An 18,666-nucleotide genomic window follows, 5' to 3' on the forward strand; every position below is an offset into this window, starting at 1 on the left:
GAGTTTTCATGTTCCAGAAGCATTCTCTCCTGACGTTTCGCCCACATCTATGGCAGGCATCCTCAGAGGTTGTGTGGACTGTTGGCAAGTGGAGTTTATATCCGTGTGGAATGATATCCAGGGTGGGAGAAAGAAAGAACTCTTGTCTGTTGGAGGCAAGTGGAAATGTTGCAATTGGCCACCTTGATTAATAATAATAATAATAATAATAGTAATAATAGTAATTAATAATAATAATACATCACACAGTCCTAGACACTTGGGAAGTGTTCGACTTGTGATTTTGTGATACGAAATCCAGCATATAGATCTCGCTTGCTGTGACATACTATGTCTTTGTGTCAATAATAATAATAATAATAATAATAATAATAATAATAATAATAATAATAATAATAATAGTAAGTTTTATTTATGTCTCGCCCCCTCTCCCCAAAGGGATTCAGGATGGTTTACAAAAAAGTAAATGAATATAATAAATAATATAACATAGAAAGAGATCAATTTCAGACCTACATTGAACAGCCTTGCAGCTTGCTGCCTGAGGGAATCCTTTATTGGGACGTATTAGCTGGCCCTGGTTATTTCCTATCTGGAATTTCCCTGTTTTCTGAGTGTTGTTCTTTGTTTACTGTCCTTTTTTTTAAAATACTGACCTTGAGCTGTGGCACTTAAGAGGGGCCAAAGTGCATTAATTCAACAGTGTAGATGCACCCCGGGAGGCCTTCCATCATGTTATGGCGATATCTGATCGCCAAGGCTTTGCTGCGGATAAATGTGCAACATGCAACAAACCCATGGTTTGTCGCTTCCTTGATTTCAGCCTAACCACAGCCCCACTTCAAAGAGCTGCCGCCCCAGACCCAGTTGTCTGGAAAAGGATTTGCAATGCCCTGGGGTCACTTTGTGGAGGGCAAGTTGGTCGTGGGAGCGTCGCTCCCCTGCATTCCCATCATCGGATGGAATGAACCAACGCCGGGTTTCAAAACGGATTTTGAAACCATGAACCAGCTTTGGGAATTCGGCGAGCGTTTCTCAAATGCTGTCAAGGTGTATTTTGTCACAAGAATCCTCTTTCAGAGTGCCAAACGTCCCACTTGGGCTCAAAGCGATGCTCCAATGAACCCTGGCATTCTGCACATGCTTCAGTGTACTGTTGTCATGTGCTTTTGAATTAAAACTCCTGGACAGAGGAAAACCCTTGTGAACTCTGTTAAGCCCAAACTTTGAATTAAGTGCTGGCCCCTCCAAGGACATCTCCTTATCTGGAGGTGTGGATGGCCATCTGTCGGTAGGGATTGGATGGTGTCTTCCTGCCTGCCATAAGTCAAGGTGAGGATAGCTGTGCCAGGCTAGGCCATACTTTGGATTAAGTGTTGGTCCCTCTAAGGACATCTCCTTATTTGGAGGTGTGTAAACATAGGCTGGATGATGATGATAATAATAATAATAATAATAATAATAATAATAATAATTTGGAAACAATAGACATTGACAAAATTACGATCTGTCAACTGCAAAAGGCCACCTGACTGGGATCTGCACGCATCATCCGAAAATACATCACACAGTCCTAGACACTTGTGTTCGACTTGTGATTTTGTGATACGAAATCCAGCATATCTATCTTGTTTGATGTGTCATACAATAAAATAAGAATAATACTTTATTTTTATACCCTGCCTCCATCTCTCCGAGGGGACTCGGGGCAGCTTACATGGGGCCAAGCCCAGATAAAACAAACAAACCAAAATAAAATATCAGAAAATACAAAACACGAAAATTCAAATGAACATTGTAAAATATAAAAATAACAAACATCATAACAAACATGGATTTGGCACCCAAGTAAAGAGGATAAAAACGAACTGGGTAAGGTGCAACGAGTGAATATCATCATAATCATCATCATCATTTAATTACTTATTAATCGCCCTCCATCCAAGATGCTCTAGGCGATTTACAAGATAAAATAAAATGTAATATTGAATATTGTAAACAAGATGGTTAAAAAGATGCTACCGTCAACAGGATGGCCATCTGTCGAGAGGGATTGGATGGTGTCTCCCTACCTGGTAAAAGGGGTCAAACTGAATGATCCCTGGGGGTCTCTTCTAACTCTAAGATTCAATGAAAGGCCTGTTTTGACAAGGATCAGACAGGAGCGTGGCTTCTGACCGATGTCCCCGTGCGGCTTCCAAAGGACAGCTGAACCCGAGGACCTTGCTAGTGGGGACTTTTCCTTGGTGGCGTTTTGTAGTTTGCAAAAGCTCGGTGCAGCAAAACAGCTCCAGCTTTTCCCATCGGCGCCACACCTTGGCAGTGTGAACCGGACGGCCTCTTCTTGGAGCATGTGATCCCAGAGACGAGCAATCGAACAAGGTGCCGTTTTGACCTTTTAAGCTCTTAAGGCTCTTATATCCCAAGGCAGGTCATAGGGCCTGGCAAATAAATAAATAAAATACCGCCAAAGCCCTTTAAAAAAAAATACTGGGTTGCATAGACTCTTAGAGCTGGAAGAGACCCCCAAAGGCCACCCGGTCCAACCCCCAGGAAGACACAATCAAAGTCCTCCCGACAGATGGCCAGCTTCCTTCTTAGGGTGTGTTTGAAAGCATTTGCCTTCAAGGCGACAATATCAATCCTTTGCTTTTAGGGGCAGCCCAAAGGAAGAGAAGGGATTCTCCTCAAAATATTTCCCCAAGGAAAACTGGGATCCATGTGGTCAAGCGGATCAAGACTTTTTGTTTTGGGTTTAGAAAGGCATAGAGAGAAGGAACATGTTTCACAAAATATTCAGAGGTCAGGAAAACAAAATGACCCAACCAAAAGTATTGCAAGTCCTGTTTGGGAGGCCGAGGGATCGGTCACAAGACACTGGGAAGGGCACTCGCTTTGCTGGCATTATTTTTCCTCCTTCAAAAAAAAAAAAAAAAAGAGATTAGTAAGCACATTCCTGCAGCAAAAGGAGAAAGGCGAGGACTTGCAAGAGTTCGCCCCTTCAAAAAATACAATCCAAAAAAACCCTAGCAGGGCAAAAGAGCCTTTGTCAGAAATTCAGAAATCCAAGAGATTCCCAAATCTGAATCCTGGGCGGCCGAGATAGTGAGACTTTAGCTTTCTGATATTTCAGCTTTCTTTTATGGGAAAAATTATTTAAAATATTGCACAGAATTATATACGGGAGATAAGATAGATGGGCTCTCTAAAATATACATTAATTATGTTGCTTAGATTTGGTTCCTACCTCCAAGCTCTTTCACGACGTACCTGCAAATATTCCGAAATATGAAAATTCCAAAAATCCAAAAGACTTCTGGTCCCAAACATGTCACATAATGAATACTGTATCATTATTATTATTATTATTATTGACACAGCAACATAGTATGACACAGCAAACAAGATAGATATGCTGGATTTTGTATCACAAAATCACAAATTATTATAATTATTATAATTATAATTATAATTATTATTATTATTATTACCCTGCTTTCTTGGCTGGATCAAGACCCAAATGGCTCACAAGCTTAAACATATAATTATTATTATTGACACAACAACATAGTATGACACAGCAAACAAGATAGATATGCTGGATTTCATGTCATTATTATTATTATTATTATTATTATTATTATTATTATTATTATTATTATTTGGGCCTGTTTAGAAGTTGTTCAGGGCCCCTTTGGGGTGGCCCAGGGCCTGTTTTGCTGACCCTGATTGTTTCTGTTCTAGAATTCCCCTAACACTAGCTAATACCTCCCAGGATTCCCCCAGGCAGGAAGCAGCCAGACTTTGAAGCTGAAAGGCCATTCAATGCTAATCAAGCTGACCAATGGCAACATCCACACTTGCCGCCAACAGACAAGAGTTCTTTCACCCACCTTGGATATATAAACCTCACTTGCTTAGTTTCCAACGGACCTTACAATCTCTGAAGATGCCTGCCATGGATGAGGGTGAAACTTCAGGAGAGAATGCTTCTGGAACATGGCCTGACCTCCCGGAAAACTCACAGCAACCCAATATATTGTATTATTATTAGTATTATATTGATTAAAACAACCTGTTAAAATCGCCTTCAACAAATGAGTCCAACAGCCCCCTGAGGGGGAAATTTTAGTTTACTGTTATTGTGCTGCTTCCACTTTAAAGGCCGTGTACTTCTGGGGCTTGTAGTTCAGAGGCTCAAGAGTTTCGGGGCTGAAGAGGCTCAAGAAGGATGTTAGGACTTCAAATCCCGGCATTCAGTGCGGTGTTGCTTTAGGCGCCTTGGAGTGCGTTGGGTGATCAGAGCTCCCTCTAGAGGCCACCCCGGCGTAGCGCCGCAGGGCACGGCTCAGTTGTGCGAGCGGCTGGGCGCTCTTCCTCGGCCCATGGCTCCCGCTTGGCTGCTCCGCTTCTTCGGCCTCGCTTTGCTTTTGGCCCGTTCTCCAGCCCGCCGCCCGCCTCCCTTCCCGGATCCGGCTGCGGTGCCGACCCGGAGCTGCTCGGTGGTGCTGGAGCCCGGCTCGGCCGCCTTGAAGCTCGTCAACGGCTGGGCCCCCGGCGCCGTCGCTTGGGCCAACCTCACCGAAGGCATCCGGCAGAACGGGTAAGCAAGGCGGGCAGGCGCCGGCCAGCCCTCCAGGCGCTCTGGACTCCCACTCCCAGAATCCTCAGCTGCTGCGGCCAATGAGTAGGCATTCTGGGAGATGAAGTCCCAAACAGCTGGCACTCAGAGTTGGGGAAATCTTGCCCTTTGAGCTGCGGTTTGGGGAGGAGAAGGCTCAAGACCTTGGGGAACTACAACTCCTAGGATCCTAGAAGACTGAGCCATGACAATATAGTGTCAGACTGCCTTCATCCAACAGGATAGGAGGAGAAGGTACCTTTCCATGCAGTTGTAATGCTAAAGGGTTATCAAAACTATCATGTCTAATTCTGGATACTCTGATCATAGGAATGACTAGATATTTTGGATTTGGGCTCTGCAGTTTCCCAAGTATTATGGACTTGAGCCCTATATGTTTCCAAGTATTTTGAATTTGGGCTCTGTAGTTTCCCAAGTATTATGGACTTGAGCCCTATATGTTTCCAAGTATTTTGAATTTGGGCTCTGTAGTTTCCCAAGTATTATGGACTTGAGCCCTATATGTTTTCAAGTATTTTGAATTTGGGCTCTGTAGTTTTCCAGATATGTTGGACTTGGGCTCTGTAGTTTCCCAAGTATTATGGATTTGAGCCATATATGTTTCCAAGTATTTTGAATTTTGTCTTTGCAGTTTCCCAGATATGTTGGATTTAGGCTCTGTAGTTTCCCAGGTATGTTGAACCTGGGCTCTGTGGTTTCCCAGGAATGTTGGACTTAGGCTCTGTAGTTTCCCAAGTGTTTTGGACGTAGGTTCTGTCATTTCCCAGGTATGTTGGACTTGGGCTCTGTAGTTTCCCAAGTGTTTTGGAATGAGCTGTCCAAAACATCATGTTAAGCTGTAGCAGTGAAATGATGTCAAATTGCATTAACTCTGCAGTGTAGAGCAAGTTGTTAGTGAGAAGAGTGTAATAATCAGATTATTATTATTATTATTATTATTACTACTACTACTACAGGTAGTCCTGTACTGTTTCTGCAGAATGGATGCAGGAACTTTTCCAGGTGTGTTGGACTGCAACGTCCTCATTCTTGTAGTCCCAAGGAGCTAGAAGCCCTTTGCTTTGGGGATAAATGACTAAATGGGGCTCCTTCCCAGACCGGTCTGTCTCTGGTCTTGCGGCCTTGGTTGCTCACCTCCCTCGTAAAAACCTTAGAGGTGTTTGTACAAGTCTGGCTCATTCCTGAAGATTGGTGGGATTAACCCCAGAACTGGGAAAACTGTGGTTTCAGAGCTGGGCTGGTCAGAAAAGTAGGTCAGGGGGTTATTTGAGTTCCTACGCTTGATTTATTGCGAACAGGTTGGAGGAAGGGCTGACCCAGGTGCTCCGCTTGATCTCATAGGGTTTGCTCTGAAACCCTGAGAGTTGTAGTTTGGCAAGGCAAATTGAAAGAAAACTACAACTCCCAGGATACTTCCATGCTGTGAAACCCCAAGAGTTGTCATTTGGTGAGTCACCAGCCCTCTCGGCCTGGGAAGACGAAGGACCTTGGGAAACTACAACTCCCGGGGTTCCGTCGCCTTGAGCCGAGGCATTGAAAACCGACGTTTCTTTCTCAGGTGGGCCTCCTTGGAGTTGACCACCAATGAGAAGTATAACGACAGCCTCCAAGCCTATGCGGCCGGATTGGCGGAAGCGACTGTATCTCAGCAGGTAGGAGAAGGTGGACCATAGTTCTTCCAAGGTTCCACCAGAGCCCTTGTGTTTCTCCCTTTGGAAGATAGAATCCTATGGAAGGGACCCCACCAAGGCCATCCAGACCAACCCCTTTCTGTTGTGCCAGAAGATACCATCCCATCCTTCCCCACAGATGGAGGTCTGCTCTTACGTTCTTATCCAAAGACAGCAATGAATGTTCTCTCTCTCTTGGGTGCCTTCCAGCTCATCTACATGCATTGGATGAACACCATGGTGGGCTATTGTGGGCCCTTCAAGTTCCAGACGGAGTACTGCCAGAAGCTGAGGAGCTACATCGAGACCAACCTGGCTTGGATGGCGCAGCAGATGGAGCGGGCCCAAGGCTCCCAATATTGGTACCAGGTCAGTCGAAAGAGCTTCACTTTGGGCTCCCGATTTGTGTGGTGAGGGCTCGGTGTGACCCTGTTCCTTTGTCCCGCCCCACCCTCCAGGTCCGCCTTGCCCTGCTCCAACTCAAGGGCCTCGAAGACGGCTACAACGGGCGCGTGGCCTTCCCAACCGGGCCCTTCTCCATCGCCCCCTTTGGCTTCCTGTGAGTCTTGGTGAATACGATATATGCCTTTGAAACTCTACTTCAGTGGTTCCCAAACTTATTTGGCCTGCCGCCCCCTTTCCAGAAAAAAAATACTACCCAGCGCCCCCTGGAAAGGCGGGCGAGGCTTAGAGGGGTGGGCGTGGTTCCTGCTCAAGAGGGCGGGGCTGAGCCTCTCTCCAGTCCAAGATGCAGGGCTGGGAGGGGGAGGTGGGCGGGGCCACAAATGGGCGGCCAGGACTGGAATGGGCGGAGTTACGAGCTCTGAGGCAGGGCTGAGCTTCTATCTCTGTCCTGTGCCTGCCAGGACACAGGGGGCGGGGCTAGAGGAGGGGGTGGGGCCTCTTCCCAAGTGGCTGACAGGGCTGGACCTCTATACCCCGCCACTGTGTTCTAACAATTTATACCTAAGGGAGGTATAAAGGCTCAGCCCTGTCTTGGGAAAAGGCCCCGCCCCCACCCCTAGCCACACCCTTTAGTCCTAAAAGGCCTCTCAGGAGAGGTATAGAGGCTCAGCCCTGTCTCAGGCTCTTGGAAAGAGGCCCCGCCCCCTTCCCTAGCTCCGCCCTCTGCATCCCAACAAGTGCCTCAGGAGAGGTATAGATGCTCAGCCCTGTCTTGGGCTCTTGGGAAGAAGCCACTTTGGGAATCACTGCTCTAGTCAATACCCAGAGTCCCCTATAGTGTGGCCAGCGTGGCAGATCCTCCATGAATGTACCTTCTTTTAGCTTGTTCCAGCTGGGAGGGGACTTGGAGGACCTGGAATCGGCCTTCAACAAGTCCGAGAAGCAGCGCGTCCTGGGTTCGGGGTCCTGCTCAGCCTTCATCAAACTCTTGCCTGGAAACCGGGACCTCTTGGTGTCCCATGATACGTGGAACGGCTACCAGTCCATGCTGCGGATCCTCAAGAAGTATACCTTGCCGTTCCGGACTTCGCCCGACAGTGAGTGGCAGGAAAATTGGAACGGGAGGCACAATAGGTTGAGCTCAGGATTATGTTTGTTGAGTTACATTCGGAAAGTTTAATGGGATTTTACTTGTACACTGTCCTGAGATCCCTTGGGATAGGGTGGACTATGAATATTATGATTATTATTTATTAGCGACATTTATATCCTGCCCTTCTCACCCCGAAGGGGACTCAGGATGGCTTACAAGTTATATATACATACAATGTATTATATTATTAGTATAGCACAATATAAGCACTATATAAGCATTCTATATTATTATATTGTACTATACGACTATATTGCAATATTACAGTAGAGTCTCACTTATCCAACACTCACTTATCCAACGTTCTGGATTATCTAACGCGTTTTTGTAGTCAATGTTTTCAATGCATTGTGATATTTTGGTGCTAAATTTGTAAATTCAGTAATTACTGCAAAGCATTAATGTGTAATGAACTACTTTTTCTGTCAAATTTGTTGTATAACATGATGTTTTGGTGCTAAATTTGTAAAATCATAACCTATTTTGATGTTTAGTAGGCTTTTTCTTACTCTCTCTTTATTATCCAACATATTTGCTTATCCAACGTTCTGCCGGCCTGTTTATGTTAGATAAGTGAGACTCTACTGTATTAGTAATATTGCATGTAATATAAATATTCAATTATAATAGTGTATTATTATTATTATTATTAAAATTATTACAACATATTATTATTATCAATATTATATGTATATACAATATCTATATATATAAAAGAGTAATGAAATTTCGGCCTAGGACAAAGCAACAAAACTACTCACCCCAGAAACACTAAACTTGGCAGCATAACCCCTCATCCATGCCTCTACGTTCATACAACAAAAAGAAAAGAAAAATAAAGTCCTAATTAGAGGGAGAGGAATAAATGTTTTTATCCAATTGCTGCCAGTTAAAAGGCTAAGCTCCACCCACTTGGTCTCCTAGCAACCCACTCAGGCCAGGGAACAGGCAGAGTTAGGCCTCACTTGGCCTCTTCCACACTGCCTATAAAATACAGATTATCAGATTTTAACTGGATTATAGTATATGGCAGTGTAGACTCAAGGCCCTTCCACACAGCTATATAACCCATTTATAATCTCATGTTATCTGCTTTGAACTGGATTATCTGGACTCCACACTGCCATATAATCCACTTCAGTGTGCAGTTGGACACAACTGGACCTAATGTCAGGAGAAAACCTTTACCCTTGACCTTAACTACCACCAATTCCTCAATACTTTATTTCCCATACCACCAGACTTCGCCACAGCAACGCATGGCTGGGCATAGCTGGTATTATAATATTAGTACAGTATAATATGAGTACATATATTATTATATTGTTAAATTGATACTGGAGACATTATTATTATTATTATTATTATTATTATTGTTGTTGTTGTATTATCAACATTATTATTAATAATAATGTTATTAATGTTGGTTGTGTCCCTCAGGTGGCAGCTTGGTCCCAGGTTACATCCAGGCTTTCTCTTCGTACCCGGGCACCATCTTCTCTGGCGACGACTTCTACATCTTGAGCAGCGGCTTGGTGAGTGGCAGCTTTGCCATCCAGTTCAACCCCCCTGCCATGCAGGAAGACACCATCAAAACCCTCCCAACAGATGGCCATCCAGAAAAGGATTCCCAGGCAGCATATCCCGTTGCTTTTGAGGCCTACTGAGCGCTCTCCCAACCCCGCAGGTCTGCCTGGAAACCACCATCGGGAACAGCAACGGCTCCCTGTGGAAGTACATCCAGGCCGAGGGCAGTGTCTTGGAGTGGCTGCGCAACCTTGTGGCCAACCGGCTTGCCAAGAGCGGGGCCGAGTGGGCGGACATCTTCCAGCGGTTCAACAGCGGCACGTGAGTGGCAGAAGTGGAGCCCAGTCCCAGCATCTCCAGTTCAAACAGAGGAGGCGATGGGAAAGACCCTTCTCTTTAATAATAATAATAATAATTGCAAAATTCCAACTGCAAAAGGCCACCCTACTGGGATCTGCGCGCATCACCCAAAAATACATCGCACAGTCCTAAACGCTTGGGAAGTGTTCAACTTGTGATTTTGTGATACGAAATCCAACATATATATCTCGTTTGTATCATACGATGTCTTTGTGTCAATAATAATAATAATAATAATAATAATAATAATAATAATGTTCCTTTTCTTGGATTGCAGTTGGAATCCCCCAACTGGTATATCTTCTGGTTGGCTATGGAAGGACCAAACGTAGCATCTTATCACCGACGATTACAATCTGACAATGTTTGACAACAATTACCATAACTTATCGAAGAGCTGTATTTTTATACAAATTTTAACTGCCCGTTGTGTTATTTGTGATGCCTTGATTGAGCTATATGTTTTAGCCAAGGGGTTTAATCTGTTTGTTTTAATTATTGTTACGTTTTCTTCTGTTATTGCACATGGCATTGAATGTTTGCCATTTTTGCCTTATAATATAAACAATGTATGACACAGCAAACAAGATTGATATGCTGGATTTCATATCACAAAATCACAAGTCAAACACTTCCCAAGTGTTTAGGACTGTTTGATGTATATATTATTATTAATAACACAAAGACACAGTATGACACAGCAAACAAGATCTATATGCTGGATTTCATATCACAAAATCACAAGTCGAACACTTCCCAGGTGTTTAGGACTGTGTGATTATTATTATTATTATTATTATTTTGACACAAAGACGTAGTATGGCACAGCAAACGAGATCTATATGCTGGATTTCATATCACAAAATCACAAGTCGAACACTTCCCAGGTGTTTAGAACTGTGTGATGATGATGATGATGATGATGATGATGATTATTCTTATTATTATTTTATTATGACACAGCAAACAAGATAGACATGCTGGATTTCGTATCACAAAATCACAAGTCAAACACTTCCCAGGTGTTTAGGACTGTGTAATTATTATTATTATTATTATTATTATTATTATTATTATTATTATTTTGACACAAAGACATAGTATGACACAGCAAACGAGATCTATATGCTGGATTTCATATCACAAAATCACAAGTCGAACACTTCCCAAGTGTTTAGGACTGTGTAATTATTATTATTATTATTATTATTATTATTATTATTATTATTATTATTTTGACACAAAGACATAGTATGACACAGCAAACGAGATCTATATGCTGGATTTCATATCACAAAATCACAAGTCGAACACTTCCCAGGTGTTTAGGACTGTGTGATTATTATTATTATTATTGGAAGACACTCCCAAGGGCCATCCAATCCAATCCTCTCCTGCCAGACAGAAAGACACAACCAGAGCCCTCCCGACAGATGGCCATGGAGCCACACAATCTCACGGGGGCCAGTTACTGACTTACGTCCTTTTCCGCACAGATACAACAACCAGTGGATGATTGTGGATTACAAATCCTTCATCCCAGGCAAGGCGGACCTCCAGGAAGGCATCCTTACTGTCTTGGAGCAGATCCCGTAAGTAATTTATTATTAATATTGTGAATTGTATTGATGTTGTTGTTTCTCTGCGTAATTATGTTGTTTGGGCTTTGCCATGAAGACTGGAAGGCCTCCTTGTCTGGGAAGATACTCCGCTAGGGTCAGGATGACTCTTCCCTGTCTCTGTCTCTCCAGGGGGATGGTGATCGCAGAGGACAAGACCAAGTTGCTGTATGAAGAAGGCTACTGGGCGAGCTACAATGTGCCGTAAGGACCCCTTGCTTGTGGCCATCGCTTTCGTGTCCAGGGAAGACCATTGGGTGGCCAAAGGTCCTAGATCGTGTCCCTGGAATGGTGATCCAACACTGACTTGAGATCCATTGGTGTTGGACAACATTGGGTGTTCTGACTCATTTCAAGACAGTTCCCCATGTTTGTTTATATTTTGAAACATAAGGACTAGCATCTTAAGAGACTGGCTTGATGCTAGAGAACTCTGGGTCCATGCTCCAGGATGTCCATCATTCTCATAGAATCACTGAATCCTTGAGTTTGGACCTCCAAAGGTCATCCAGACCAACTCCCTGTCACCATCCAAGCCCTCCAGGGAAGGTTTCTGCAGGCAATGTCCCAAACATGCGTCCAGAATAAATGCCCTACTGCCAGATGAGGTTCCAAGAGATACAACAATATTATTATTATTATTATTATTATTATTATTATTATTATTATTATTATTATTATTATTTTATTATGACACAGCAAACAAGATAGATATGCTGGATTTCGTTTCGCAAAACCACAAGTCGAACACTTCCCAAGTGTCTAGGACTGTGTGATGTATTTTCTGATGATGTGTGCAGATCCCAGTAGGGTGGCCTTTTGCAGTTGGCAGATGGTGATTTTGTCAATGTCTATTGTTTCCAAATGCCGGCTGAGATCTTTTGGCACGGCACCCAGTGTGCCCATCACCACCGGGACCACCTGCACTGGTTTCTGCCAGAGTCTTTGAAGTTCAGTCTTGAGGTCCTGATAGCGGTTGAGTTTTTCCTGTTGTTTTTCATCTATGCAACTGTCACCTGGGATGGCAACATCAATGATCCAAACCGTGTTCTTTTCCACAACTGTGATGTCTGGTGTGTTGTGTTCCAGAACTTTGTCAGTCTGGATTCGGAAGTCCCACAGTATCTTTGCGTGCTCATTTTCCAATACTTTTGCAGGTTTGTGATCCCACCAGTTCTTTGCTGCTGGGAGGTGGTACTTGAGGCATAAGTTCCAATGAATCATTTGGGCCACATAGTTGTGCCTCTGTTTGTAGTGTGTCTGTGCGATTTTCTTACAGCAGCTGAGGATATGATCAATGGTTTCGTCAGCTTCCTTGCACAGTCTGCATTTTGGGTCATCAGCTGATTTTTCAATCTTGGCCTTAATTATTATTATTATTATTATTATTATTATTATTATTATTATTATGACACAGCAAACAAGATAAATATGCTGGATTTCATATCACAAAATCACAAGTCGAACACTTCCCAAGTGTCTAGGACTGTGTGATGTATTATTATTATTATTATTATTATTATTATTATTATTATTATCAGGACCTCAAGATTAAACTTCAAAGACTCTGGCAGAAACCAGTGCAGGTGGTGCTGGTGGTGATGGGCACACTGGGTGCCGTGCCAAAAGATCTCAGCCGGCACTTGGAAACAATAGACATTGACAAAATTACGATCTGCCAACTGCAAAAGGCCACCCTACTGGGATCTGCGCGCATCATCCGAAAATATATCACACAGTCCTAGACACTTGGGAAGTGTTCGACTTGTGATTTTGTGATCCAGCATATAGATCTTGTTTGCTGTGCCATAATAAAATAATAATAATAATTGAACGCCTGTTTCTTATCTCCAGGTACTTTAAAGAGATCTTCAATGCTAGCGGTCTTCCTCAGCTGGTGCAGAAGTACGGCGACTGGTTCACTTACGAAAAGAACCCCCGGGCCCAGATTTTCCGGCGCAACCAGACCCTCGTCCGGGATCTGGATTCTATGATCCGACTCATGAGGTAGGAGTCGCCTGTGCATGGGAGGTTTTCATTGGCTTTTATGACAGCACAATCAATAGATTTGTAAAATAATAATTATAGGACAGCGAAAGCAGTATTATTATTATTGACACAAAGACATAGTATGACACAACAAACAAGATATATATGCTGGATTTCATAATAATAATAATAATAATAATAATAATAATAATAATAATAATAATAATAATAATAAATTACTAGCTGTGCCCGGCCACGCGTTGCTGTGGCAAAGTGGTGGTGGTATTGGTTAAAAATTGTTGTGTAATTTTTTTGGTTATTTGCATTTTTTAAATTAATTTTATTGTAAGTTATATTTTTATTTATTATATTTTATTATTTTCTTGTATTACTTTTAGTTATTTTCTGTTATTATAGTATTTTATTGTATTAATTTTTTAGTGTTTTTTTTTTTTGGGTTGCTAGGAGACCAAGTTGGAGGAGCTTAGCCTTCTAACTGGCAGCAATTGGATAAAAGCAATTATTCCTCTCTCTCTAATTAGGACTTTATTTTTCTTTTCCTTTTGTTGTATCAACCTAGAGGCGTGAATGATGGGTTGTGTTGTCAAATTTCTAGGTTGGGGGGCCTGTAGTTTTGTTGTTTTGTGGGTCGCCGTGATGCCATCACTCTTTTATATATATAGATTATTATTGATATAATGATTATTATTATTAATAATAAGAAGAAGAAGGACTGGAGTTGTGATGGATCCGTGGGTAGAACATAGTCCTCTCTAGACCATCTAAAGTTGCCTTATTTATTATTATTATTATTATTGCATTGACTTTGCTCTCTTCTGTCGCTCTCTTCCCGATATCTAGGTTCAACAACTTCCCGAAAGACCCGCTGTCCCGCTGCCAAGGCTGCGACCCACAGCAGAATGGAGAAAATGCCATTTCCGCCCGTTCGGACCTCAACCCCGCCAACGGCACCTATCCCTTTGGGGCCCTGCGCCAGAGGGCCCATGGCGGGACGGATATGAAGGTAAGAGACGGAGGGGACCTCTCCATCGAGAGGAGAGTAAGCTTGCTTTCTATTGCTTTGGAGACTAAGCCACAACAGAGCAATGGATTCAAAAGGCAGGAAAAAAAATCCCACCTATACATTAGGAAGAACCTCTTGACTGTCAGAGCAGTTCAGCTGTGGAATATGGTCCCTCAGAGTCCGTTGGAGTCTGGAAATGTTTATGCAGAGGCTGGATGGCCATCTGTCGGGAGGGCTTTGATTGTGCCTTCCTGCCTGGCAGATGTATAATGTGTGTTTTTTTAAGTTATGGTATGTCTTATTTATTAGTTTGGTTTTTTTTTTCCGTGTCAGGAGCAACTGGAGTTGCTTCTGGAGTGAGAGAATTGGCCGTCTGCAAGGACGTTGCCCAGGGGACATTGCCCGGATATTTTTATTATTATATTATATTATGTTATATTATATTATTATATTATTAGTTGAATGTATTATATGGCACTGAATGTTTGCCGTAATATGTTGTTGGGCACCCTGAGTCCCCATTGGGGAGATAGGTCGGTATACAAATAAAGTTTTTTATTATTATTATTACTATTAATAATAATAATAATACAATTAAAGTTTTTAATATTTATTATTATTATTGACACAACAACGTTGTATGACACAGCAAACAAGATAGATATGCTGGATTTCGTTTCACAAAACCACAAGTCGAACACTTCCCAAGTGTCTAGGACTGTGTGATGTATTTTCGGATGATGCGTGCAGATCCCAGCAGGGTGGCCTTTTGCAGTTGGCAGATCGTAATTTTGTCAATGTCTATTGTTTCCAAATGCCGGCTGAGATCTTTTGGCACGGCACCCAGTGTGCCCATCACCACCGGGACCACCTGCACTGGTTTCTGCCAGAGTCTTTGCAGTTCAGTCTTGAGGTCCTGATAGCGGCTGAGTTTTTCCTGTTGTTTTTCATCAATTTGACTGTCACCTGGGATGGCAACATTAATTATCCAAACCTTGTTCTTTTCCACAACTGTGATGTCTGGTGTGTTGTGTTCCAGAACTTTGTCAGTCTGGATTCGGAAGTCCCACAGGATCTTTGCATGTTCATTTTCTACGACCTTTGCTGGTTTGTGATCCCACCAGTTCTTTGCTGCTGGCAGGTGGTACTTGAGGCATAAGTTCCAATAGATCATTTGGGCCACACAGTTGTGCCTCTGTTTGTAGTCTGTCTGTGCAATTTTCTTACAGCAGCTGAGGATATGATCAATGGTTTCGTCAGCTTCCTTGCACAGTCTGCATTTTGGGTCATCAGCTGATTTTTCGATCTTGGCCTTAATTGCATTTGTTCTGATGGCTTGCTCCTGGGCTGCAAGGATTATTATTATTATTATTATTATTATTATTATTATTATTATTATTATTATTATTATTCTCCAGAAGCCTCAGATATTGTTCCTGTCCAAATTGTTGTTGTTGTTGTTGTTATTATTATTATTATTATTATTATTATTATTATTATTATTATTGATGATGATGATAATACTGCTTTTGCTGTCCTATAATTATAATTATTATTTTACAAATCTATTGATTGTCCTGTCATAAACGGCAATGAGAGCCACCCGATGTTTCCTTCATCCTGACATATTGCTTGGGAGCTTCTAGGATCAACCAAGGACTAGACGTGGCCGCTTTGGGTTCATCTACACTGTCGAGTTCATACAGTTTGACCCCACTTGAACAGCCGTGGCTCCACCATGTTTTGGGATCCTGGGATCTGCAGTTTGGTGAGGCACTGACTCTTTAACAGAGAAGGTTCAAGAGAAAGCTACGTCTCCCAGGACTCCTTAGTACTGAGCCGTGGCAGTTCAAATGGGGCCAAACTGTGTTAATTCTACAGTGTAGACCAGGGGTCCTCAAACTTTAAAGCAGAGGGCCGGTCCACAATCCTTCAGACTGTTGAGGGGCCGAATGATCATTTGAAGAAAAAAAATGAACAAATTCCTATGCACACTGTATTTGTAGTGCAAAAACAACAACAACGAAAGAAAAATACAATATTTAAAAATAAAAACAATTTTAACCAACTCAAACTGATCAGGATTTCAATGGGAAGTGTGGACCTGCTTCTGGCCAACAAGATAGTCAAGTTAATTAGGATTATTGTTGTTGTGTGCCTTCAAGTCATTTCAGATTTTGGGCGAGCCTAAGTCAAAAATTTATTTATTTATTTATTTATTTATTATTTACTACATTTATATCCTGTCCTTCTCAGCTCGAAGGGGACTCAGAGCAGCTTACAATTTATATCTATATACAATATATTATATTATTAGCATAGAACAATATTAGCATTATATATTACTACTAGCTGTGCCCGGCCACGCGTTGCTGTGGCGAAGTATGGTGGTATGGGAAATAAAGTATTGAGGAATTGGTGGTAGTTAAGGTAAAAGGCAAAAGTTTTCCCCTGACATTAAGTCCATTATAAATGGGTTATATAGCTGTGTGGAAGGGCCTCGAGTCTACACTGCCATATAATCCAGTGCAAATCAGCTAATCTGTGGAAGAGGCCTAAGTGAGGCCTAACTCGGCCTGTCCCCTGGGCTGAGTGGGTTGCTAGGAGACCAAGTGGGCAGAGATTAGTCCTCTAACTGGCAGCAATTGGATAAAAACAATTATTCCTTTCCCTCTAATTAGGACTTTTCTTTTCTTTTCTTTTTGTTGTATCAACCTAGAGGCATGGATGATGGGTTGTGTTGTCAAATTTCGAGGTTGGGGGGCCTGTAGTTTTGTTGTTTTGTTGGTCGCTGTGATGCCATCACTCTTTTATATATATAGATATTGAATTATACCACTATATTGTAATATTATTAGTAATATTACATGTAATATATAATATATAATTAATATTATTATATGGTATTATTATTATTAGTATTACATTGTATTACATTTTAATATTTCTGTCAATATTATATGTATATACAATATTATATTATTAAAACTGATATAAAAATATTATATTATAAAACTGAGGGCAGGGGCCAGGTAAATGATCTTGGAGGGCCGCATCCGGCCCCCAGGCCTTAGTTTGGGGACCCCTGGTGTAGACACACCCTATCTTCTCTATTGTTCCTCAACTCTAAGGATCCATGCCGGCTGCAAGATCAACGTCTTCCTGGACTTGTTTTGGGTCAATGTCTTCATCCTTTTTTCTTCTTAGGTGACATCCTTCGAGATGGCCAAACTCTACAGCTTTGTGGCCACCAGCGGCCCGACTTGGGACGATTTGCCCGCTTTCGAGTGGAGCTCGTCTCCCTACCGCAATCTGCTCCACATGGGCCACCCCGACCTTTGGAGATTCTCGCCCATCCAAGTCCACTGGGGTTGATGCCTTTGGGGATCGGACTTTTCCCCGTGGCGTGGGCTTCTGTGCCGGGGGCCCTTCTCCCCGTTGCTTTGCCTCCTTAGCCGGCCCTCTTTCGTCCAAGGAAACAGTCTCGGAAGGGTGATATAATTATTCCAAAATATATATATATAATGTGGTGGATTTGGATAGCTTTCCGAGGAATCGTTTTGGGTCCGGTTTGTTTCGATTCACATTAAGTTATGAAAATATGCCTTGAAAACGCCTGTCCAATCTCGACATGGTGACATAGGCTTCCTGGGCATCGGAGTGGGATAGTTTGTGGGGCGCAGGGACGGAAAGCGGGGTCTTGCCAGGCCACGGAAAAGGACGCCTTCCCATTTCGCAATGGCCTTAAAAGTGGCCCGTAGACCTAAAAGCAAGGGATATGTCATGTTGCAACCTCGGATCCCATTTCATTTCGCAAGGCGCCAATTCAGTTGAGCATGTGCAGAGTGCCTTTCCCTTCAGCTTGTCTGGATTCTCTTGATTCTTTCCTTTAAAACCAATGCTGCTAAGGAAATCCCAGCTAGACAAAGGACAAGGAGGCAAGGGATCTGTGAGCCTAAACATTCAAAAGCAGCTTCGCAGTTTTTTCTGTCGAAAGTGAAGCATTGTCTCGGTGGCATACGGCCCACTGCTGTCCGTTAGGATTTCTGGGTTGGACTCATGAAGGAATTTCTATCTCTTGTGTGATGTTGATGATTTTTTAAAAAGTCCTAATAAATGTCTTGTGCTAACTTTGTATTGTGTGTTTCTGAATTGTCCTGGGAGTTTCGTTTTTGTGTTTTTGTGCATAATCTCTGTTCCTAATAGATCAGAAACAACCAGGTTTATCAGTCTAACAACTGAATAACCAAATTGCCATGTGGATATATACCACTGAA

The 18,666-nt window shown here is 42.6% G+C and overlaps 1 protein-coding gene and 1 long non-coding RNA gene across 2 annotated transcripts; one reads left to right on the forward strand and one right to left on the reverse strand.

Annotated features, from left to right (window-relative positions):
• Positions 1–1,653: 1,653 nt before the first annotated feature.
• Positions 1,654–4,228, reverse strand: LOC134292880 (uncharacterized). Its single transcript, XR_009999989.1, has 2 exons — positions 3,934–4,228; positions 1,654–2,916 (listed from the first exon to the last, which is right to left on the reverse strand). It is a non-coding gene; the product is annotated as an uncharacterized LOC134292880 (long non-coding RNA).
• A 76-nt stretch (positions 4,229–4,304) lies between these two features.
• Positions 4,305–18,524, forward strand: plbd2 (phospholipase B domain containing 2). The gene is made up of 12 exons (XM_008118679.3): positions 4,305–4,603; positions 6,201–6,294; positions 6,523–6,681; positions 6,771–6,871; positions 7,600–7,814; positions 9,311–9,405; positions 9,558–9,718; positions 11,254–11,349; positions 11,509–11,580; positions 13,231–13,383; positions 14,227–14,389; positions 17,597–18,524. Exons 1-12 carry the CDS (start codon positions 4,386–4,388, stop codon positions 17,762–17,764), a joined length of 1,695 nt encoding a protein of 564 aa, XP_008116886.1. The 5' UTR covers positions 4,305–4,385; the 3' UTR covers positions 17,765–18,524.
• Positions 18,525–18,666: the final 142 nt, after the last annotated feature.

This window comes from Anolis carolinensis, chromosome X (genome assembly GCF_035594765.1).
Source record: "Anolis carolinensis isolate JA03-04 chromosome X, rAnoCar3.1.pri, whole genome shotgun sequence".
NCBI classification, from domain to species: Eukaryota; Metazoa; Chordata; class Lepidosauria; order Squamata; family Dactyloidae; genus Anolis; species Anolis carolinensis.

Excerpts from the sequence above, each read along its gene's own strand:
- plbd2 (XM_008118679.3), top strand. The coding sequence starts at position 4,386 with ATGGCTCCCGCTTGGCTGCTCCGCTTCTTCGGCCTCGCTTTGCTTTTG. Across the intron at positions 4,604-6,200 it reads GAAGGCATCCGGCAGAACGG|GTGGGCCTCCTTGGAGTTGA; the intron begins GTAAGCAAGGCG and ends TTTCTTTCTCAG. Across the intron at positions 14,390-17,596 it reads ATGGCGGGACGGATATGAAG|GTGACATCCTTCGAGATGGC; the intron begins GTAAGAGACGGA and ends TTTTCTTCTTAG.